This window comes from Vicugna pacos, chromosome 14, assembly GCF_048564905.1.
Source record: "Vicugna pacos chromosome 14, VicPac4, whole genome shotgun sequence".
NCBI classification, from domain to species: Eukaryota; Metazoa; Chordata; class Mammalia; order Artiodactyla; family Camelidae; genus Vicugna; species Vicugna pacos.
Window position 1 is genome coordinate 30635895 of NC_133000.1, and position 25217 is coordinate 30661111.

General features: G+C 44.1%; 1 protein-coding gene across 1 annotated transcript; it reads right to left on the bottom strand.

The window, feature by feature from the left end:
* Nucleotides 1-775: 775 nt before the first annotated feature.
* Nucleotides 776-24675, bottom strand: LOC140701211 (trafficking protein particle complex subunit 9-like). The gene is made up of 6 exons (XM_072976657.1): nucleotides 24434-24675; nucleotides 23532-23586; nucleotides 21787-21915; nucleotides 4773-4902; nucleotides 4330-4535; nucleotides 776-1011 (listed from the first exon to the last, which is right to left on the bottom strand). Exons 1-6 carry the CDS (start codon nucleotides 24444-24446, stop codon nucleotides 1008-1010), a joined length of 537 nt encoding a protein of 178 aa, XP_072832758.1. The 5' UTR covers nucleotides 24447-24675; the 3' UTR covers nucleotides 776-1007.
* Between the last annotated feature and the right edge of the window lie 542 nt (nucleotides 24676-25217).

Consider the following 25217-nt stretch of genomic DNA (forward strand, 5'->3'; position numbering starts at 1 on the left):
CTAAGAATGACGACTCCCAACGTGTATCTCTAGTCTGGCTTCTTCACCTGAGCCCCAGGCTCATCGACCCGAGTGCCTCTTTGAAGTCCTAACGTGGATGAAAACTGGCATCTTAAAAATGCCTCATGTCCACCATTTACTCTGGAATTCGATTCCTGGCAGGTATCTCCCAGACTCCCCATTTTAGTAACAGCCCCAGCACCCACCTAGTTGTCTGAGGTCACATTCAATTTCCACTGTTCCCTCCCACCGGCCCTGCCCTGCAATCAGTCCTGTTATTTCCGACAATAAGTCCATCTCAAGTGTGGTTCTGCAGGGACCATGGCCGGAACCCCACAAGCTCACAGCATGGTGCACTGAATAACAGTCCTCCATAGGGTGCTCCCTGGCAGGGGAGGCATCTCCTGCCACTGGCCACCTCAGAAGGCACTGGATTCTCACACAGGAGGCCCAGGAGAAGGGAGTCAAGGTTCTCCCGTGGTCTGAGCTTTGAAGGGCCCGAGGTCTGGGGGAGCTCATAATTAGCAGACACACTTGCCAGTTAGCAGATGAGGATGTGGGAACCCAGGCAAGGCTGTTCTCACTCCAACTCCTGGGCTCTCGGGAGCCACGGGAAATGCCTGTGTCCAGGGTACAGCCCGGCCATTACAGATCCCAGCCTGCAATTGCCAACCCGGACAGCCTAGACTCCATCTACTTGTGACACTTACTTCCGTTCTGTTCACCACCCAGAATGTGATGGACTCATTCAGATATTCTGGCCTGTCTCAAGTGAGACAAATTCAGTGAAAAATGAAGTGTCCACATTTGGACCAGAGCATGAAAGGAGAAACAAGGCCTCATGGTCAGCATGATGGTGGTGGCCACACCCTTCCACCGGGTGAGATGAACCATGGTGAGGTTGAGAATCCAAGGTCCTAGGTCGGCCAAATCATCTTCCTTCACGGTTGTCTGGGGTATTGGAGACTGAGTACCACAAACTAATGACACGGCCGTCAGGGTGGACGTCAGCTGCAACAGAAACGGATTCAGCTATTTACTACCAACATGGGTTAAAAGTAAATGCCTGGGCAGGGAGGTCTGCACGGCTGCTGAGGCAAACCACAGACCCATCTCTGAATGCCAACTGGCTGGAGCAGAGAGGAAGCTACAGCCATTTTAGCAGTCTCTGTGTCCAACAGATCCAGGTGAGCCAGCTATTTAGGAGAAGACCATGTTATCATGATACTCAGAAAAACCAGCCTCGTAAAGGGAACAAAACAGTGGCATGGATTTTAGACCCAATTCTGCCCCTTTATGAAGGCAAAGTAAAGTAAATGGCAAGGGGAAGTTGAATGCAAAAAAAAAAAAAAATAAAATAAAGAACCAAACGGTGACTGCTTCCTCCAACAGCATCCCCTGCAGATGCTCACCCCTGAGACGGCCACTCCCTCACCAGTGACCGCCGGCCAGGAAGCGTCGTCACGCAAGTCACACAGCGACAGCCAGGAACCGCGTGCCGAGCACGTTTGTATAAAAGCAGGAATCGAGCAAGTTGCTGCAGAATTTGACTTTACAAGTTTAAATACTCCATGTAAAGAATCCCTCAGCAGGTGCCTAAATCAATTCGCATCTCACTTCTTCAAAACAATCAAACAAATTTAATAAGGGCGCATTTGTCACCAAATAAAAGGAGGACCAAACAGGTTCCTCAAAGCAAGGACTTTAACAGGTATCAAACACCAGTGAGTAATGTGCTAACAAAGCAAATATTCCAAAAATTTAGAAAATACAATATGACTAGGATAATACATGGATCAAGACAGCTGTTAAGTTTTTGCTTTTTAAAGTGATTGAGACAGCACGAATGGCAATCTGGCTATTTCCAATGCAGGATGTGCACAGCCCACATTTTCAGATGCAACAACATGCTCACTGGGCAGTACAAGCGAAAAAGGAATAAAGAAAAAGGAAAAGATGAACAAGAGAAAATTAGAAACACACAAGAACAAAAATGATTTTGACAGCATGTACAAGAATTTACGTGAGTGTGTGAGGCCTGGGACTCGGGGATGGTGAGACACACCCTCACCTCCTGCTCCAGGGAAAGCAGGGGCCTGAGGGGAGCGGTGCAGCCGGGGGACCCCAACGTGGTCAGCGCCCCTAACCCAAATTCCACCTACAAGCGTCTAGGCAGATTTTGAGCTACAAATTGTGGTCGCATTTCAGTCTGGACCGTTTTACTCACTTCCACCAAGAGTAGCAGGAGAGAATTAGGCTCTGCTCCTGCACCAAAGCATTGTTTAAAAAATTAATGACTGTGGAATAGTAAAAGCAACAATGGGGTAAAAGTGACTGGAGGAGAATGTGCTTGACCCGAGCTCACTGGCCGCGTTATCCCACTGACGTTCAGATGCTGGCTGAGCCCTTATGGTACCAGGACAGACAGACCCACAAGGAGGGAGATTTAATGCGCTACTATATTTTGATGCCGGAAGCCATGCCTGGTACATGAGTTTCTGGGTAATCAATGGTGACAGTGTCAAACACTGTGGGCTAATTACACATCCGGCTACTCCACCAAGTCCCAAGGGCAGACTTCAAAAGGCAGAAACAAGCTGGCATTCTCTGGTGGGTCTGCAGACTCAGAGATAAGCATTTGTTGAGCAAAAATGTCACCAGTGCCTCCTATGACAAAAGAGGTGGCTCCAGGCTTCCACTGCTCACTCACCAGTCTGTCCAGGGGGAGAAGGTGGTCCCTGCTTAGGTTTCGCCAATGCACCTACCTTGACTAATGTCTGGGGCCTCAGCAGGAGTTGACAGGTGAGGTGAACGGAGCCAGACTCGGTGTAGCACAGTGCTGGCAGCTATGCCCTCAGTAGTGCCCAGGCTCCTAAACATGCCAGCTCATCTCCAAGAAGCAGATGGTGAGTGCGGGCATGTAGATCACAGGGCCCTGTGAGGACAACTACAGATTATGGCCACGACATTCCTCTCCTCTTCCTTAAGCCATAGAGGTATGTCCGGGGAGGAACAGAAAATTCATCCAGAGCCCGCTAGGTGGGCTGTCGCAGGTGGGACTAGTGTCCCCTGTGCTTCTCACTCACAGGGCTGGTCTACACATTCTTTTTATCAATTCTCTAGCATCTTCTCTTCCAACTTACCAACAACCAGAAAGTAGGATCTGATCTTAGGTAAGTTCAAGAATCACAGAGCACCGCCTCCACAGCGGGCCCAGCAGCATATGCCAGGTCCTCCGACCGTCACCTGTGGGACCACCATGAGCCCTCTCCAGACTCAAGGACAGAGGCCGTAGGCCGGGGGGACACAGCTTCCCTCTCTCACCCCAGCAAAGGTGGACCACGTCTAGGCAAAGGCATCTCACCTTCTTCTGCCTGAGGGACAGCACGATAGATACACGGGGAAACAGAGCAGAAGGTGGGGGGGTAGGCAGCCCAGAAGAGCTCGTCTGTACTTCCGAGGCAAAGTGCGGCCGTTGACTTAATCACAGGGACAAAGTGAGAATGAACATTTCCCTGCTCTGTCCCATACACCGTGATACGCCTTTCCCTTCATAAGGAGTTCATTCGGAAGTCCCTGGCAGTGTTTCTGATGTCCTAACTTGGCATGGTGGCTGTCGGGCAGGAAGAGAGGGCCTGAGCTGAAAAGGTGCTGGGCTTGTGAGACAGGAGACAGCGGCTCCATCCCCAGCTCAACCAGCGCCTCGTTCTGCCTCTCGGGGTTCAGCATCTCATCTATAAACAAAGGGATGAGCATGTCCCAGGACAGGCTGCCCAACAGAAATGAAATGAGAGCCATGTAAAGAAAGTTTCCCAGTTGCCACGTTTGAAATTGTAACAAAGAACCAAACCAACAAACAAAAAACAAATACTAGAAACTGATTTTAAGAACAGATCTTACTTAATCAACTGTATGTAAAATACTATCATTTTGACATGTAATCAATGTAGGAAGTAAAGAGATAGTGTATATACTTTTGCTAGACAAGCCTCAGCGTCTGATGTGCATTTGACTTACAGGATATCTCAGCTCAGTCCAGCCTCCTCCCCAGTGCTCCTAGCATCAGTGGCTTTGGCTACTTTATTGGACAGCAACTCCAGGGGTCCCACCATGGTCCTGGCTGTAAAGCGGGAGTAAGTGTCCACACTAACACTAAAAGGATCTCTCTGAAACAAAGGCGGATTCACTTTCAAATGTCTGTAAACCGGCGGGCTGCACCTCCCTCCCCCCTTGGCTTCAAGACAGACTTCTTCCTTGCTGATCCCTTTCTGGATGTAGGGAAGCAATCCGGCACACAGCCAGGGTGGACTAGCCTCCAGTTAAACTTACCTGCTGTCTGTGTCCAGTCCCATGATGTCCTCCTTCTCAAACGTTATGCAGAGGAGGGTGATCTTTTCCCCAGAATTCTTGGGGCCACCATCCAGCCACTTGGACTTGAGCAAGATGAAGAGTGACTCAGTGAAGTCCTCGATCCTCTTCTCCACCACCCTGCAGTCCTCGTAGATTGAAGGACACGTCGGTGAACGGCTGCTCGGCTACCTCCCCATGCAGCACAAAGACAAAGAGCTGAGAGTCATTAAGTGCGGTGCCATACAGCCCCTCTGCACGTGGAGCTTTTCGAAGGCCTTGGCAGAGAGACAGTCGGTAATGGAGACAAGGCCCACGAACTTGCGGTGGGTCTGGAAGACGCTCCACCCATTCTTGGGCACATAGTGGTGCCTGTAGTGGATACAGAGTGTCCACTGGGAGCCGCATGGGCTGATATGGCTCACCGAGATGAGTAGCTGATAGATGCAAAAGAAATTCTCCTTTGAGATGATCTCCATGGGTTGGACCACAACGGGAAGAGTCTGGTGGTCCTCAGCACACTGCACGTAGTCAGGGATGCTCATGTTGCAGGCCCTGCCGAGAGGGGAGAGGAGATCGAGGTACATACTCTGCTGTGTGCTACGGGCCCATCTGGGTTGCGGTGACCTGGTGTGTACCACCCAGAAGGCAAGGGAAGCCAAAGCAAATCCGGGGGTACAGTTTGTCCTCAGAGTCTGCACATGGCTACTGTAGCTCGGATCACATTACCCAGCTTTTGGTCTAGGCTTCCTGCCCCTGCAGAGAAGGGTCATTTCTTATTTTCTATTTCCAAGCACCTAGCAAGGCCCTGATGCAAAGTCACTGCTCAAAAACGCTGAATAAAAAATGAACAAAGGAAATGCTTTCCCTAACCCCCTTCAGCAGAATATAAAGAAAAGGACCACAGTAGGATCAAAAGATCTGGATTTCTATCCAATTTATTTGAAACCCTAAGCTTCATAATAATGGATAAGAAAACTTGCCTAGGGGAAAAGGATACAGTTCAGTGGTACAGCACATGTTTACCATGTACGAGGTCCTGGGTTCAAACCCCAGTACCTCATTTTAAAAAATAAAACAAATAAATACACTTAATTACCCACCTGAAAAAGTATTTTTTAATTCAAAAGTCAAAAAACACCTTGCAATTGACACATTGTAAACTTGACTATACTTCAATTAAAAAAAAAAAATCCTTGCCTTACAAGAATATATCTGAATTACAGATGTTTGGAAATGTAAGATCCCTAGGGTACCACCTGCATAAAAAGAGGTGACTGTACAAATGTACTATCCCTCCTTAATGAGCTATACTTCCTTTGGGGGAGTTATAACCTCTCAGATCTAATTTTCTCAGATTAAAATATATAAACATTACCTGATTCTCAGTACTGCTGAAGAATCAGATAACCCTAAGAAAGCACCTGACCCACAGAGTTTACTCAATAAATGTTTGTTGAATGAATGAATAAACAAGCAAAGTGAATGCTGCCCCCTGCCACAGACCATCATAATGGTACTGCCTGGAAATCCCAAGCCCACGTTCACCCGACTCTGCACTAACAATGTGGGTGACCTGGGCAGGCCTGTGTGCTTCTCTAAGCCCCAGTTTAATCATGAATAGAAATGAGGGCAATAACACAAACCTCAAATTGTTAGTGAGTCAGTAATGAATTGTACTCCAACACTGCAAGATGGAACCATTAAGAAAACTGGGCAAAGTGTCCATATGCCCTCTCCATATAATCTCTTACTACAACATGGGAATCTACCTTACATCTCAAAATAAATAGTCTAATATTTTAAAGAGGTCATTGAGGATAGGTGAGCTCACTGTCTCAAATAAGGGACACACAGTACAAATAGGACAATGCCCAGCCCATGAGATACACTCAGTTAACATTCCCACTGAACCCACTGGTCCCTCCAACTTCAGAGCAAGAGGATGGGTCCTCGTGGCAACAGGCCACAGCACCTGAAGCTAACAAAGCTAATGGTGTCCACTTCCAAGAGCCCCTGTCACCACCCTTGTTCTAATTTTGTATTTGTAATTTTTTTCTTTTCATTAAATTGAAACTCCCAATTACATAGAATTCTTACCAGATATCATGATGGCAGCCCTTCAAAACCTGACCACAGAGATCATGATGGCAGCCCTTCTTGGTGAAACAATAAAATGAAAAGCCATTTCCACAAGACCTCTGTGTAAATCTACTAGGGAAATTCATCCTGGACTGAGGAAGAGGACTGGGGACTAGGGAGTAAACTGGGGCACGGAGAACTATGGGCCACCTGTCCCACGATGGACTTTAGACTCACCCTCCCGGAACTTCAAAATACACACAGACAGAGTGCTATGGACAAGAATTTTTTTTTAAACAAATCCCTGAATCCCTAGCAGGTCTTGTTTCTACCGAGACACAAATGGCTTCTGTGTATAATGTTTCACAAATGCCTTAAAATATTATCACCCCAACTTGACACATCAAGAAACTGAGGTAGAGAAGTTTATCACATTCTACAAGATTAGAGAGAGGCCACGTCAGACACCGTATTTAAATCCAAGCCCCTGCTCCAGTGCTCACACTAGAAAGTGTGACATACTGCCCCTTTCCTGCCCTCTCCTTGCAATAAATCTCTGAAGAGTCTTTTCTGTGTCACCTGGAATCACAGTCACATCAATTTTCCACAAAGAGCTAGTCACTCCTTGGAGGACTTACCAAAATCGAAAGGGTTGGGTTGAGAGGAGAGATTTGCATTTTCTGTTTCTCAAAGGAAACTTGTCTTTAAAAGAAACTGAAAAGTACTTATCTAGTCTAAGCCCTCATTGTGCAGAGAAAGAAACGGAGGCTCAGAAGAGATGAGGAAAGGGCCTTATTAACAAATATTGCCTCAGCGCAGCACCAAGCCAGCCCTGGGCACTTCTTGGGGGAGGATCTGGAAGGCCCAGGAGAATGAGTGTTAGAAAATAGAAAGAGAAGAAGCATACAAGGCCCCGTCTCTACACCACCATAACATGAATTTCCACCAAATTACCCAGTATGGGTGCAGCCAATATTAAGGTTGTCTAAACAGGCTATAGAACCCTGCAATTCTCAACCATAGTGGAAATTCCAGCATTTACTGTGCTTTTTTCCCAGTTCAAGCATCAATTCAGTGGGCACTCTGTACCAGGGACTACACGAGGCCTGGAGTTCTCCCAAATAAAAATCTCTATTACCACGTGTGCAAACCACATAAAGGCCACCAGAAGAAAAGCGCCCACAGATAAGATGGAATTACTGAAACCGAAAGCAGCCAAAGAGCATATATTACTAGGAAAACTGTGCCCCTAGAAATGGACTCATGGACATAGAAAGCAAACTGTGTTTAGCAGGGAGGAAAGGGGGGATTAACAGATACAAATTAGTAAATATAAAATAAGTGACAAAGACCTGCTATATAACACAGGGTAGTATATTAAATTTCTTGTAATGAGTTATACTAAAAACAATCTAAAACATATGTATATACATATGCATATAATTGAATCTCTGCTGTACACCTGAAACTAACATTGTAAATTGACTACACTTAAATAAAAAATAATTTTAAAAAATAAGTAAAAGCAACGCCATTAAGAAAAAATAAAAGAACCCTCTAATCCCCTTAGCTGTAGGTGGTAGAGAATTCTGGTTGCAAGCACCATGTCCACTGTATCACTTCAGCACTGGCTGTCACTCTTTCTGACCATCAGAGAGTCACTTGCTTAACTGAGGTTAATTTTCTCTTCTGCGAAAGGCTACAGTTGCAACTAACGATGTATAGAATCTCATCATTCACAAGCCCAATAAGTAGTGAGGACTTCCCATGGGCCAGGCTCTGGTCAGATGAAAAGATAGGGTCCCAGATATATTCATGGGTAGAAGAAGTTTATGCCATAAAGACATTAATTCTTCCTGTTTTGATAGACAGATTCATTGCAATTCTGATTAGAATTCCTACCAGATTTTTCTTGGAATGTAACAAGTTAATTTATGGTCAGGAATAGCCAAGAAATTTCTTTAGAACCACCACTGGGGAGGGGTGGATAGGTCATACATTTCCACTGCTCTTTCTGAAGTGATAAAAACGTTCTGGAATAATAATGGTTGCACAACTGTGAATATGCTAAAAGCTGCTGAATTGTACCATTTAAATGGATGGACTTCATGGTGTGTGAACTATATCACAATAAAACTGTTCTATGAAAAAATATTTCTTGACAATTATTTTTCTGTTTATACCACTAGTCTGTCCCACAATTTAAGAAAAACAAAAAACCAAAACAAACCAAACTGTGCCAGGAGCTCTTTAGGACTGCAATATCCCTGGGTCTCCAAGGCCTCTGGTGGTGCTGTTCCTGTTAACACACACTAGCTGGGCTGGGCTAGTTAGGGACTGTAACAATCTTTTTAAAATCGACGGTCACACGTTTCACCCTTGGAGAGGGAAGGAAGGAGGATGTCACAGCCTCATGCCTTCAGCTCATTTTTAACTGAACCAAGCCCTGTTTTCACCACTGTAATCCCTCTCACTATAAAAACACGTGACATCAACAAGCACCGCCATCATAACACCTGAAAGTGTTCAAGGTACTTACCTGAGGCAGAAACACTGAGGGAGGAGACAGAAGCTCGCTCAGCACTGACGCTCCCTTTTCCTGACTCCACCAGGAGAAGCTGGGCGATACAGCTGGAGGCTCTCAGCCCGGGGAGCAGCACACACGCCACTGAGCTGGTCCTGAGGGAGCGGGAAAGGGAGAGGAGGGCAGCCCCGTGGGGGAGGGAAAGCGGGGGGGGGACGTGGGCTGCAGTCCCGCTCGGAGGCCAGCCCCAGTCCCAGCCCCAGCATAAGCCGCCCGCCCCCGTCCGGGTCCGCAGACCCCGGCCGCCCGGGACACAGCCCGCCCAGGGGCGTGAACGGGCCGGCGGCCGAGGAGGGGAAGCCCGGGAGGAGAGGACTCGCGGGCGGGAGAGGGGAAGGGGACGCCAGCCGCGGACTGAGGGGATCCCGGCTGGGTGAGAGGTGGCAGGGGCACACCTGGCCCTGGAGAGCTGTGGCCGGGGCGCCAGGGCAGGTGGCGCGGGCAGAGGGGTCTGGCCTGAGCAATTCAGCTGAACACGGGCTGACTGGCGCCCTTGGGGCCTGTGACAGGCGGACCGCCCTCCCGCAGCCGCCTGACCCCTTTCCCGGGAGACCCCCACCTTGCACTTCCACAGCCAGAAGCCCCGGCCCCAGGCAGGAACCAAAGGCCTACCGGGCGACAGAGTTGAGAAGACTTTCAGCCCGATCCCTGGCTCCGACATGGAGCTTCCAAACAGCGGACCACCTGGCACCGACTGCGCATGCGCAGGAGGGCCAGCGATCCTCTCTGGGTTCTGCAAGAGAAGGTGGGACAGCGAGGGAGGGAGAAGATGGGAGCGGGTGGTGAGGAGGGGAAAAGTGGAGGGATACAGATGGACAGGAAGAGCAAAGAGAAGGGATGGATCTGGAGAGGGGAGGGTCGTAGCGGAGTTAAAGAGAAAAAGCTTTACATCTGGGGCACCCCAAAACGGCAGACCTGCCTCTGTACCATTCTGTAACCGTTCAAGTCCCGCAGCTCATGTTTTACCTCCCTGATCCAGCCCTCCATCCGATGCTTCTGCAGAAACCCTATGGGGATAACACCCGTTGCCCCCACGCGGAACTGGGTTTTCTGTTGCTCTGAGAACCAAGCACCCGCAGGTGTTGTCGCTCAGAACTACCTTGGGAAGAGTACATACTCCCCTTTTACACGCTGGGAAACAGGCAGGAAGGATCTCTGCCTTAGCTCCACTGTCCCAGGTGTTGGGCTGGCGGGGAGCGGTGTGGTACAAGATCAGAGCCCTAGACAGAGCAGACTGCCTGAGTGTTGGTGCATAGTCCCCATCCCTCCTGGGTAAACCATACACCACCCTAGTGGAAATATCAAGGGCTCACAGTAGTTACCTGGGGGTGGGAGAGTTGTCCTCATGTGAAGGAAAAGTCCAGCTGGGCTAACAAGCTAAGTCACAAATCTAAGTGTGATAAGTGTCAGTTTACTGATCTAAATTCTGCTGGGCTATCTCGTAAATCTGAAGTTTAGTGTCAGTTTATTGGGCTAACAACCTAACTCGTAAATCCAAGCTTAACAAGTGTCAGTAACTTGATCTATTACAAATTGATAAGCTCCAGTGTACTGATTCCTTGCTATTTGCTCTTTGAGCCTTATTGGCTAATACCCCCTTACTTGTAATTAAGCCTTTAAAACCTCATCTGCATGTCTTGGAGGTGCTCAGAACTTCGGAGCAGAAGCCCCACTAAGCCAGCCAGCATAATAATTCTGAGTACTCCAGCACTCCGATTGGTGCTTGTTTCTTGGCTGGCCTGTTTCCATAACACTCAGCTCCAGTGCCCAGCTTTCTAGGTAGATAGGAGTGTTACCAAGTCCAAATTCATTCTCCTCAGTGCAGGACAGGCCAATAATTTGGGAGACCAGATGTTGGGGCATGGAATAGCAAGTTTCTGTAGACCTAGATGGCAAACTAATGTCCTGGAAAACCATCTCCCCATGTCACAATTCAGGCTCCTTTCCTACGTGCTTGGTTGTTGCAAACTTCTTAGTGTAGGAATTCCTTCTTGTTAGAATCCTTTGTTCTTATAGCTATCTGCCTGGGTCAGATCCCTGTAAACCTCCAACAAAACAAACGTTATTTTCTATTCTGCAATTTGCTATCTTTTAATGAATGAATAAGTGTTAAATATCCTTAAAGGTCAGAGCCTTCAGAATAAGCTCTCCTGTGTATTTCAGGCTCTAGGCAACAATTTTTTACAAGCAGGATGAAACCTAGGAGACAGAGCATATGGTTAAAGTCAAAGGAACAGATCTAATATGGAGTCAGATTTGTTCAGTTCTATTACCCGGCCTGAAGCCACTTGAGGATTTAAATCCCTTTAAGTTAAAAATAACTAAAATTTTAAAGGAATTTACATACATATGTGGGAATGTGCAAAGCATATCTGGAAAAGCACCAAAAGGATAATAAACAGTGGCATCTCCAGAGAGGGCTGAAAGAACAGAGGATGAGGGAAAACTTCTTTCACTTGTGTATTTTTGTGCTCTGTTTGAGTTTTTTTTTTTTTAACCATTTGCTTGTATTTCTTTTTCAGTTAAAAAAATGTGTAATGGAGCAAAGGAGTAACTAGCTTAGCAAATACAGCAGCCATGGAATCACTGAGTCATCACTTTTGATTTAAGCCAGAAAGCATTTATTGACTATCTCCAATGTGCTCAGTCCTGTTTTAAGACTTCTTTTATTATTATTATTAATTATTTATTATTATTATTACTATTATTAGTATTATTTCTACTACTATTACTATTACTATTATTACTATTATTTTATGAAATAATAACATGGTATATCTCACCCCTGCCCATGGCTGATGGAAAACCAACTGAGTTTTTATTGAGTTGTTTTCCAAGGAGTAGAGATGAGTTTATAAACAGAACACATCTTCAGGGCAAAACAGGCAGAGTGCTTTTCCAGCAGGCCAGACAGCAATGAAGGGTTTTCAACAGAGGCGCCCAGAAGCTGAGAGAGAAAGCCTCCAGGACACTACAAAAAGCTGCCCAAACTGCCTTCCCCATGGTACTACTGAAATAGGAAAGAACAAATCTGACTCCATATTTGATCTGTTACTTTGAATTTAACAAAGCCAAGTTAATATGCTCCGGTCTTTTCAAGGGTTATGACATCACAGAGGAGACGGACAGGTCAACAAGGACCACTGTGCCGTGATCACAGAGCCGGGGAAAGGGATGGGCTGCAAGATGTATGACGCAGCCACAACTGTGCCCGTGCTTCTAGGCAGATATCAAAAGTCGCCTAGACAAAGTGTCAAAAACTTGTGCCCACGTCCTCATCAACAGACATGTATTAAAGACAAATGGAAACATATGAAAGGCCAATATCCTTGCTGGGTACACCGTCCAAAGAGCAAAGTCTCAGTTTGACAACTGGCCATCTCGGTTCCCTGGAATTCATTCTTGGAGAACCTTAAAAACCACTCTTCTGTCCTCAAGAAGTGCTGCATATTTGTCCTATCTTTGGCTCAGGGATGGAGCACGTTCAAGTGAACTTTAATGTCTGCACAGATTTGACTGTCTTTCTCCAGGTTCATTTGTCCATTCCAAAGAGGCCTGAGCTAAGTCCATTCTCCGTAAAATCTATTCCCTCCAGTGACAGCTCATTGAGCCTGCAATTAAAAGCCAAGTGAACAAGACTGTCCTCAGCTAAAAAGTTCACCCACCCTTCACTGTTTCCTTAATCTCCTCCACTGGCTAATTGCAACAGACTAACACCTCCCTCCACCAAGATACCCAACTATGTCATTTTGTCTCACCAAAGAGAATGTAAGGTCCATAAAAGAGGAGACAACTACATAGTCACCTCTGAATTCGTAGCATATAGTAATGTTAATAAATAGAACTATGATTATGGCTTCTTTCCTTTAAAACCTTTCTGGTTATTTGAATGAGACCTTGGAAGAGAGGTGTTTACTGTCCAGTATCTTGATCCACAAGACTCTGGAGGCCTTTTTCGGGATGGCTGTTCACTGATTCATTCAAAACACAACATATTAATCAAGGAATAGCTGTACTTTTCTGCTAGGAGATTGTGGTCACTTTCATGCCAGAACAGCTTTAAACTAAATCCTTACTTTGGATTTGTTATTTTTCCCCTCTTCCAACAAAATTGACTTTCCTTACTTTCTTGCCTTGAGGAATTTTTTTTTTTCCTATTTCACACTTTAGTAAATCAAGATTCTCAGGATGGGCTTGGCCCATAATATGATCCCCCATCCAACTCCTAGTGTGAGAGGCCTGGGGCTCACATCCTGCCCTCCCGTCAAGGCAACTGAAAATCAGTTCAGGAGCCAACCAGCACCCCAGGGTTTCTAAGGCTCGCGTATCTCCAAGAATCCCTGCTTTCTCGTTTGTCTTGGCTTCTGAGAATTTCCCCTCACTTCCTTGACAATTAGTTGTGCAGCTTGAAAGAAGAGGAAGGAAGGTTTTATTTCTTAATCAGCATTTTAAGGAACTTGTGTAATGAAGGTTTCCAAGAGTTTCTAAAACCCTCCATTGCCGAGACAGAAAACACACTAGACATTTTCTAAATTTAGCTCTCATGTGCATTTTTTCTTTGCTTTTGTTTTCTTAACTGTTAACAGACATTTTTTAATTAAAAAAAATAAGGCCCCAAAAAGGATATAACACTGAAGGGGCAAACAAAATTAAAGGGCAAAGACAGAAAAATGATAACTACTATACAAAGTTAATATAATACATACACTATGTATCAGATCAGCAATTCTCAGTAACAGCTAATTGAAACATGACCATGAGGTAAAATTTCTCTCCTGTCAGGACATGGCCAACAGAAAATACAATTAAACCAACAAATTAATATCCTAAGACTGGCGAGGTACAGAAGGCTACAAGCTAAATGTGTCTTCTTCTGTAAAAGAGGGAGACTCACCAGCTCTTCTCTGTGGAGTCTGAGCCCACGGGAGGACGGTGAAGTGAGCTCTGTAAGTACCCAATTAGCAAACTGAGTGGTGAATAAATAGACGTGAGCTTTTATGACAGAGATGATACTACTCTTCATTTGTCTTTTAAAGTATGACTTCACGTTCAGTGATCAATACTTAGGCGTCCTCAGGAGTTGAGATTTTAGGAAAATGCACAGCCTGTTCCCAGACCTCCTCTTTCAGCTCGTGACACTGCACTTAGATGTCTCAAGGGCTCCTCCAACTCCACCTGCAAAGAGCTGACTTCACGGTGCTCCTCCCATAGCCGTCCTGCCCAGGGCCCCTGGTCGTGGGGTAAGGTCTCCCTGCCTCTCCTAACTCAGCCCCATCACTCACAGATGTGAATGGACCCCTCCTTCAGGGCCCAGATATCCTCAGTCACCGAGTCCCACCACCCACACCTGACCTACCAGATACTCACTGGCACTCACCCAGCACTGACTCTGTGCTGGGGACCACGCTGCACACTGCAAAGTGTATCTCACTGGATCTCCACAACAGTCCTGGGAATTCGGTATATCACTGTTTCAATTGATTAGATAAATTGTTTCACTTCCTTGCGTGTGTCATTCAAACTGACACGGCTACTAAGCCACAAGCCTGGGCCTGAAAACCACTTGAAAATTGAACACTGCTACACCTTGCAGCCACCCTACTCTGACTCATCACATCACCTCCTGCCAAGCCTTCTAAATGTTTCCAAGCATTCTACAAGACAAATGTCAACTACGAGAACACCCCACTCTCCTACTTAAAATCTGTCAATGATGGTCCACTGCCCTTAGGAGAAAGCCCCACCGGGCCTGAGCACAGCCCAACGGACCAGCATCCGCTTTCCCTGAGCGGCCGCGCCGCCTCACCAACCACGCAGCTCTACACGTGCCGTGTCCAGGACAGGGATGCTGACTCCGCACAACCCAGGGCTTGTCTCACTCGAACAATGATCACCTTCTTCAGTGTTCATCTTCTTCATTACTGACACTCACAAAAATGTTTTCTCATGATGAATCAATATCTTTTTCCTTACAACTTCCCATCATTGTTAATGAGCTCCCCCCAAAAGAGAGAAGACATAATTCTCAGTCTCCTTATCTGTTAAGTGAGAATAACAAGGAAATATGTGAGGTTTTAAGAGAAATAATATTCATGTGAGGATGAGGGACAATTCCATCATACAGTAAGCACTGAATATGTGCTTATTCATATTAATAAGAATATATTGCATTCCAGCAACCTTCAATCAATGTTTTATGACTTTGTCCAACAGACTACTGACAAACTGTTGGACGAACCACTTTGAGCAGATCAGCACAAGCGTACTGGTAGAGGTAAGCGCTGACTGCAGTTACAGCTGCAGCCACCCAGCACTACGGGGTGGGGGCAGTTTGCTCAAACTCTTACATGTTGCTTGAGCACTTAGTTGTCGTTATAGAATAAAGACAGGTGTTCTTTAGTCAAAGCTCCTGAAACATAAATCTTCAAAGATTGATGCAGATTAGGTTTCAAGTACAACAGTCTCACTAGAATTTATTTGAAAATTATAGTCTTAGCTACTCCGCACATCAGAAGGGCATGTTCTTAATGTATCTGACTAAATACACTGAAAGGGTTGTTTAAAAGAAATTAAGAAGAAGCCATTCTGAATGAGTTCTCAGTATCATCTGCACAAAGCCCCACCCAAGGTTATCATTTCTCACTTCCACATAGGTGTTTTCAGGTAGCTTAACTTGGGTCTTGGTTTCTTATAACACGGGGCGGGGAATAGTTGTGGATAGATTTGTGAAGCAAATATATACCTAGGGTATTTGCTGTGAAGGACTTCCAGAAATAAGAAGATTGATATATAGTCCCACCCATAAGAAACTCAGCCTTTCCATTAACAACAGCATTAAAAATAAAGTGAGAGATACATTTAACAAAAATTTACAAGATTTGTACATTGAAAATTTTGAAGTATCACCAAAGTAAATTTTAAAAGATCTACATATATGGAAGACATTCCATTTTCATGGAATGATTGACAATATTATTAAAAATGTTAAGACTCCTCAAAGTGAACTATATATTCAGTGGAATCCCTATCAAAATTCGAGCTGACTTCTTTGCAAAAATTGAAAAACTGATCCCAAAATTCATATGGACGTCCAAGGGGCCCAGGACAGCAAAAACCACCTTGAAAAAGAAGAGTAAAGTTGGAGGACTCACTTCAAAGTGTACTAAAATGCTATAGTACTAAGTCAGTATGATACTGGCATAAGTTTGGATAAATAAATCTAAAAGACACAATAAAAACCGACGGGGAAAAACCTACATTTACAGACAGTTTTCCACTAGGGGGCCAAAAACACTCCATTGAAAGAATAGTCTATTCAACCAATGGTGCAAGGACAGCTGGGTATCGGCAGGCAAAAGAATCAATCTGTAATCTGAACACCCATATTTTATATAACAAATAAAATTAATTCAAAATAGATCACAGACAGAAATGTAAAAATTAAACCTATAAACTTTCTAAAAGAAGACACAGTATAAATCTTTGTGGGTTTAGGATAGGCTTTGGTTTCCTAGATACAAAACCAAGAGCACAAGTGATAGAAGAAAAAAGCAGATAAACTGGACTTCATCAAAATTAAAACCTTTTTCTTACAAAGGACATCATCAAGAAAGTGAAATTACAGGGGAAATGGGTATCTCAAGTCAGAGAGTGCGTGCTTAGCAAGAAAAATAAAATAAATCATTACATCTAACTACCTCCCCTGTAAAGAAATTGTTTTAATGTTTAAAAAAATATAGTGAAAGGACAATGTGCAGAATAGAAGAAAAATTTTGCAAAGCATGTATCCAATAAGAGAGTAGTATCCAGGATACATAATGAAAGCATACAACTGAACAATACAAGAAAATAAACCCAATTTTTAAATTTACCACGAATTTAAATAGATATACAAATGGCCAATAAGCATATGAAAAGATGCTCAGCATCACTAGCGAAATCAAAAACGAAATGAGATCTCATTTTACACCCACTAGGATGGTTATAACCAAATCATGGACAATAACAAATGTCATTCAGGAGGCAGAGAAACCTCATATGTGGCCAGGGGAAAGGGACAATGGTGCAGCTTCTTTGGAGAAGTCTGGTATTTCTTCAAAAGCTTAGAGTTATATGGCTCAGCAATTCCACTCCTACATATAGAGTCATCCCTCAATATCCTTGGGGGGTTGGTTTCAGGAACCCCACACCCTGGATACCATAATCCAAGGATGTTCGAGTCCCTTTACAATCAGCCATCTGGATTCATGTAGTGGAAACTACAGATATGGTGGGCCAAATGTACAACCAACAGAATGAAAACATATTCTCATAAAAAATTTCACATCAATATTCATAGCAGTATCATTCAGAGTAGCCAAAAGTTACTAACAATATCCATCCATCAATGAACGGATAAACAAAATTACCAAGAATAGGCCCACAAAATTTTGGTCATTGAAACTTTGACAAAGGAGGTGAGAACATACAATGGAGTAAAGACAGCCTCTTCAGCAAATGGTGTAGGGAAAACTGAACAGTTGCATGTAAATCATTGAAGTTAGACTACTCCCTGACAGCATACACAAAAATGAATTCAAAATGTGTTAAAGACTTAAACATGTAGACAAGACACTATAAACCTCTTAGAAGCAACCATAGGCAAAACATCTGACATACATCTCAGCAATGTTTTCCTAGAGCAGTCTACTCAAGCAATAGAAAAACAACCAAAAATATACAAGAGGGATCTAATAAAACTTACAAACTTTTGCACAGCTAAGGAAACAGTGAGCAAAACAATAAGACAACCAACCTATGGAATGGGAGAAAATATTTGCAATAAATGAAACTTCTAGGGGCTTAATTCCCAGAATATGTAAACAGCTTTTACACTTAATAAGAAAAACAAACAAACAATTCAATTCAAAAATTGGCAGAAGTCCTAAAGAAACATTTCTCCAATGAAGATGTACAAATGGCCAGTAGGCACATGAAAAAATGTTCAATATCATTATCAGAGAAATGCAAATCAAAACTGCAATCAAGTATCACCTCTCACCAGTCAGAAAAGCCATCATTCAGAAGTTCACTGACAATAAATACTGGAGAGTCTGCGGAGAATTTGGAACACTCCTACACTGTGGTGGGAATGCAGTTTGGTGGAGCCATTGTGGAAAATTGTATAGATGTTCCTCTAAAGACAAAAAATTGACCTCCCATATGAACCAGCAATCCCACTCCTGGGCATATATCCAGAAGGAACCCTAATTCAAAAAGACACCTACACCCCAATCTTCACAGCAGCACTATTTACAATAGCAAGACATGGAAACAACCTAAATGTCCACTGACAGATGACAGGATAAAGAGGTTGTAGCATATTTGTCCAATAGACTGCTATTCAGCCATAAAATGATAATAAAATAATGGCATTTGCAGCAACATCAATGAACCTGGAGAATGTCATTCTAAGTGAAGTAAGCCAGAAAGAGAAAGGAAAATACCATATGAGATTGCTCACATGTGGAATCTTAAAAAAAAATAAAATAAATAAAGAAACAAAAAGACAAACTTATTTACAGAACAGAAACAGACACAGAGTCATAGAAACCAAACTATGGTTACCAGAGGGGGGAGGGTGTGGGAAGGAATAAATTGGGAGTTCAAGATTTGCAGATACTGAGTATGTAAAGAATAAACAGCAAGTTTATACTGTATAGCACAGGAGAATATATTTAATATCTTATAGAAACTTATGTTTAAAAAGATTATGAAAATGAATACAGGTAGGTTCCTATTTAACTGAAGTGTTGTGCTGTACACAAGAAACTGACACAAAATTATAAACTGACTAGACTTCAATGAAAATATTTTTAAATAGACCAAAAGCGAAAAAAAAGGAAAATGATATTATCAAACAAAAAGAATAAAGTACTGATTCAGGCTACAATATGGATGAACCTTGAAACTTTATGCTAAAATAAGCCAGCCACAAAAAGCCAAATAGTGCCCTTTAAGGTGAACCGTATCTAAGCATTTATTTTACTACTCCTGTAAATTTTCCGGAGGTTTGAAATCTATCAATATCAAAATAAAATGTATTATACATTAAAAACTTAAAACGCTTCCTCACAGTAGAGCTTTTATTATTAAATGCAGAAACGTGTATAAAGCTCTTGGAAAAACACTTTGCACGTCCACACACAATCACTGCTGTCACCGCCACTCAGAGGGTGGTGCTAGCGCTGATAAGAGCTGCCTCCACTAGCTCTTCTGCAGACAGGAGTGAAGGCCTGAGCTCTGACAGGCAGGGTGAGCGTGAACCTGGGTCAGACACAGCCACGTCCCAGGCTCTACGTTACCCAACTTTGTTATACAAACTGCAACATGTAATGTAAACACGCTAGAGGGATGTATCTTACAACACAGGGAATACAGACAATGTTTTACAGTAACTATAAATGGAGCATCTATTGTACACCTGAAACTAATATCATATTTTAAATCAGCTATATCTTTATAAAAAATTAAAAAATATTTCTAAAATGTCATCATTTTAATATTCAATTCGGTTTTTAATTAACTACTAAACTGCTTAGAATGTATAAAAGCATTTAATTGTGCTGTTTGTTTACATATTTATTTACATTCAGCCTCTTGCTAAAAGAGAATTTAAACAATTCTTTTAAAACAGCTTAACAACCATAACAACAAAAAGGCAAAACTGAGAGTGAGGAGAAAATGGAGATTCAATAATTAAATGAAACCAGGGGGAGGTAAACTCATAAAAATGGATTCCATGAGGTCAGGGCAAGTGTTAAAGTCTGGCTAGAATTTCAGCTGTAGGATTCTTGGCAGTTAAACCCAAAAGAAAAGATGATGGGACGGGTGGTAGAGCGTGTGCTTAGCGTGCACGGGGTCATGGGTTTAAGCCCCAGGGCTTCCACTAACAGATAAATACATCTAATAACCTCCCCCCCTAAATGGTCACCAAAGAAAAGAAAAAGAGTAATTTCTTTCCCAAAAAACCCTGATATTAAATTTGGATTAAATATTTAAAAAAAGAAAAATAGAAAAGATAAGTGACACTGTGATGGAAAACCACAGCTGGGCTAACAAGCTAAGTCACAAATATAAGTGTGATAAGTGTCGGTTTACTGATCTAAGTTTTGCTTGGCTACCTGGTAAATCTGAAGTTTAGTGTCAGTTTACTGGGCTTATAAGCTAACTCAAAAATCCAAGGTCAACAATTGTCAGTAACGTGATTTGTTCCAAATTGATAAGCTTCAGTGTACTGATTCCTTGCTTTTTGTTGTTTGAGCCTTATAGGGTAATAGTCCCATAATTGTAATTAACCCTATAAAACTTCATGTGCACGTCTTGGAGGGGCTCAGAGCTTTGGAAAAGAAGCCCCTCTGAGCCCGCCAGCGAAATTAATCTCAGTACTCCAACCCTCTGAGTGATTCTTGTTTCTTGGCTGGCCTGTTGTTTCCATAACAACACAAGCGATAATGCCCGTGAGATAAATCTGGGGAGGCTGCTGGCAGGTCCCCATGTCTCACGTGGGAAAATCTGAAACATCTTTCTCACCACTCAGAGTCATCATAAGCCCACCCCACACCTCCCGCCTTTAAATGCAGGAGCACAGGTAGGGCCCGGCCTTTGCTGTCTTTGTGTCATCACAGTGAGACAGGATGGAAGAGGGAAGAGAACAGCCATTCAAGGAAGGCCCCAGCAATTGACATCAAAATGGTGAAGGATTCAACCCCCAATAGGCCTTGAGGCTCAGGATGAAGAGATTTAACTTCTAGCAGGTCTTGAGATTCAGTAAACATCCATTGTAATAGTAACGTGGTGAATAGCATGCCCCAGGCAACATGGCAGTCCCAATGATAGCCACAAAAGGTCAAAGGGTGGGAAATGGCCTACTCCCAGGGAATCCCAGCCCCTTGCCCTAAGGCTGGTCCTTCTACTTATTAGCATATGAAACCACCAAGCCCAAGAAAACAAGCAACACAGTGCCACCTCGCGGTCACCACTCTCTCTCCCTCTTTCTCTCTTTGGAGAAGACCAACACTCTGTCTGTGGAGTGTGTACCTACTTCTAATCTGTCCATCAAACCCCCACACCTCGTGATGTTTCTCTTGCATTTCAATGTATCTCTCTGAATAAATATACCTTTACTCAACACTGGCTTGCTCTTGAATTCTTTACTGCATGAAGTCAAGGAACAAAATCTGGTGGGGCACATCCCAGGGACTCAACGAAAGCCTGGGACACAGCCCTTCTCATGCCCAACGTTTTTTATTCTTATATCAACAGGACTGGGCTGTGAAGCGAGGTCTGAGGCCCCAGCTAAGGGACAGAAGCAGCCTCCAGGGCTCCAATTTGCGGGCAGCCTCTCCCCCAGCATGGGTCTTGGGGTCTGCCCGGTTCTCTGTGTTCCTCTGTTGTGCTGACTCCCCAGCCAGACAGCGTACTCCTAGGCCTGTCCCCACAAAACCCTTCTCTCCAAAATACAAGCACATCATGTCACAATCCACTTGTTCAACCAGGAAATGTTCAGCCCACTTTTTTCCTCCCCAATACAGTACCCAACTGTCCTCCCTCCCATCACATCACTTCTTTCTTTGTGAGAACTCTGCACTCGCCACACCCCATTCTGAACACAGGTGTCTTGCTGGCTGTGAATGAGATGTTTCTTTCTCACACAGCCTGCGTCCTTTCACTTTCCCCTTGTTACCTTAAAAAAGCCTTTCCTGAGTCACTCACCCCTCTGATTCTGAACTAACAAAGTGCTGAGGTTGCAGTCACTATGTGCATACATCCCAGGTTTTGGCTTGGTTTCCTTCGCAAGATCTTCATTAAGGAGCTGCATCAAGAAGTTTAAACAGGCTATTCTTACATCTGAGTGGAGGAGCCTGCAAAAAATTTTAATAGCTTTGAAGAGAGAGTTAACCAGGGCAGAGATGTCGCGTGTCCTAGTCAAAAGTGTCATGAGGCAAAATGTTCTCCCAAGGCTCAGAGTGGCTTCTGAACACGAAGTCGGCAGGGAGGAGGTGACAGGAAGTGAGTAGTGTGGGTGATACAGGTTACGCTCCCCCAGCTGGGGGGGAATGTGTTTTTTTCTTGTTTTCCAAACAATTTCTTACTACCTTTTTCTCTTATTGCCACATACCATTCCTACGAATTAAGCATATCAATGTCAGTCATTTGGGCCACTTGGGAGAAGCTACACGATGCCATTCACAGGGCTGAAGCATGACAGCCACACCAGTCTAGGTTGAAAGACCAGTGGGGGTATTTCCAAGGTAATCACGGGCATGCAGCAATCTCCCCAGCTTCAATGACCTCATCTCAAAGCTGGGGTCAATAAAACTACCAAGCAAAGTGCGTGATGATTATGGCTGATGTTTACAAGGTAAGTGCCCGTGACAGCTGCCGCTTAATGGGGAATGAGTACGATTAATGAGGCCCTGTCTACCTGGCCACATGCGCCCTGCCTTCCTGCCTTGGTGCAGCAGCAGAGCTTGTTTAGGTGAGATGAATGCCCCCAGAGCAGCCCCGAAGGGAAAGCTCCCAGCTCTGCAAGGCGAAACATGTTCCTTTCCTTCTCAGAGCTGATCACAGTTTGCTGTCGTCTGTTTTTATGTTTATCCCTTTTGTAACTGCCTCTCCTCCGGAGTTTTTGCTCAAGCAGCACAGGGCCAGGTGTGTCTTGCGGGCTGCCGGATATTCTGGGCAGGGAAACAGCTGACTCCGTATCTGGCTCTGGTGCTGAACGGAGAGCAGAAGGCCCAGGGGCCCATGCTGAACTGAGGCCCCTGCACCCAAAATTATGGTCTGACTTTGGGCAAATTACACAGTCTTCTTTACCCTGAGATTCCTCATCTGTCCTTGAAAATAACTGCCCATGGCACACAGAGTTACAAGTATTAAAGGAAATCACAGAATTCACAACCTAGCCAAGGGACTACAAGTGCATCCTCAACAGACAAATGCTGCCTTTACGGCTCTGACACACGCCAAGCGGGGCGGCCCCACACAGTGAACACTGCTAAGGCCAGTGCGTTAAATTCTTCATACGTGCTATAATACTCTTTAGATCTTACAACAATCCCAGGAAGAAATGAATATTTTCATGCCCATTTCACAGATTCACCAACAGGTTAAGAGAGTTTGCATTCTATTCCAAGGCCCTGTGGTGAAGAAATGGCGATTTAAACCGGAATCTGGGCCCAGGCCTTGGCTCCATCTCTCTCCTATCCACCTGACCACTTGCCTATGAATTCCACCTGTCCAATATACAAGTTTGCAGACAGCCAGCTCTTAAATGCAATGTGTGCCACCGTTTGTCATTGTTGGTTAAATACCATAAACTGTTCTCAGAAACCACTACAGTAAAGAAAGCTGGACTTAAGGAATTCTGCATTGCGTTCTCCTGTAATGTGCAGAAACCCTTCCCTACACCTCCAAATCCAAGTGTATGCTTCCTCCATGTTTATGTTTGCACACGGCTTATTAAAGCAGAAGGTACCTGCAGTAATTCCATCTCGGTTGCTTTCCAAGGTTGCAGATTATCCATAATCGGTCTGTGAACGAAAATACTACAATGTGAATGAGAATACTGCAACCATTTCAGTAAACAAAGAATACTGATATCAAGTCATTAAAGGCTGCCTCCACCCCCCAGCGAGGACAGGCCTGCAGCCCAGCCGCTGCAGCAACTCACAATGGTGCCCTCTGAGCAGACTCAGAATAAGAAAGGACGGGCTACTGGCCCTAGATAGCTAGGTGCTTGTCTAAAAAATGAATTCAGTGAGTCCAAATATTTGCTTCCTCCCATACATACAAAAGCACTAAATTCTTGCACTTGAGATATCTGTCTTTCTTTAGATAACAAGCAATCTTTTATTGTTCCAACAACCCGGTCTTTGTTGTAAAGCTCCTATATATCCTAGCTCTTCCTCAACCTCTTGGGAGCAGTCCCTCAGAGAGTTCTGAGAGGCTGTCATCCCGGCTCGAGTCCTCCCGTCAAATAAAACATAACTCTTAACTTTTAGGCTGCACATGTATTTCAGTCAACAGTTTTGGACACCATGAAGGGACCCACAGCAGATTTCTCTCCACCTGAACTCTCCTAGTAACTGGAGCCTTGGTACCAGCAGTGGCCCTTTGTGCCCATCCACCTCCTCGGGGAGTCCAGATGAATTTGGCTGAGTCTCTCCTGGTTCTCAGATCTCACATATTGGTTGATGATACTAAGTTTTATCTGGCGGTGTATCCAGGTACGTGGCCCTCCAGTTGAAAGAAACTGAGGTGAATTACCCACCCAGTGGAGACATACTAGGTGGGGCCTTTTGAAAGATAACAGGAAATACCCACCTTGAGGATATGTCCAAAGTGGGGCTGGTGGAAACATATGAGGAAAATACTCACCCAGTGGAGACATCCCGAGTGGGTCCAAGTTGAAAGACACTGGGTTCAGGACTGAGTGGTTAGGTAAGAGGCTGTTCTAATGTTTTCCTCAATTTGGTTACCTCCATTGAATTTTTCAGGATAAAAGTAAAACTCTTATGAGGATCCTTTCAACTCCAAAATTCGGACCATCCTCCTGGCTGGTAACAGCTTTCTCGGGTGACAGAGAATCTTCCAGGAGTGGTAGAGACAAAGGCTTCATGCCACAGAGTTGTCCCTGTGGGAAATCGTACTAGCAAATTTATTGTGAGAACCCGACCTTACAATGGGGAATAGAACTTTCAAAAAAAACAAAGAACAGAAAAGAAAAGAAAAAGAAATGACAGATTGCCAGTCTCCAACTTATACCCCAACCAGATTTATGTACATACAAACTTACAACATTAATTGGGAATAAGAAAAAAAAAAAACTCACTCTGAAAGTAACTAACCAGGCCTGATAAAAACATTTTTTGGAATTCTGAACTTATAAAAACAAAATCCCTATTAGGGGGAACTTGGATTTCTCTTCCTGTGTCCTTGAAATGTAAATGTTATATCTTTATCTGGGTGTTTTAAGTGTGTGTATGTAAGTATATATATGTTTAGTTTAGTTTTTAAAGGAAAACTTGGACTCTGCCATACAAAAGGTTCAAGTATTGTGTACATATGGTGGCCACGCAAATAAACTGGGATTCTAAGTAATTCTTTGATTGTACTAATTTTCAGATATTTTGCCATCTTAAACTTTGCTGCATCAGCCTGG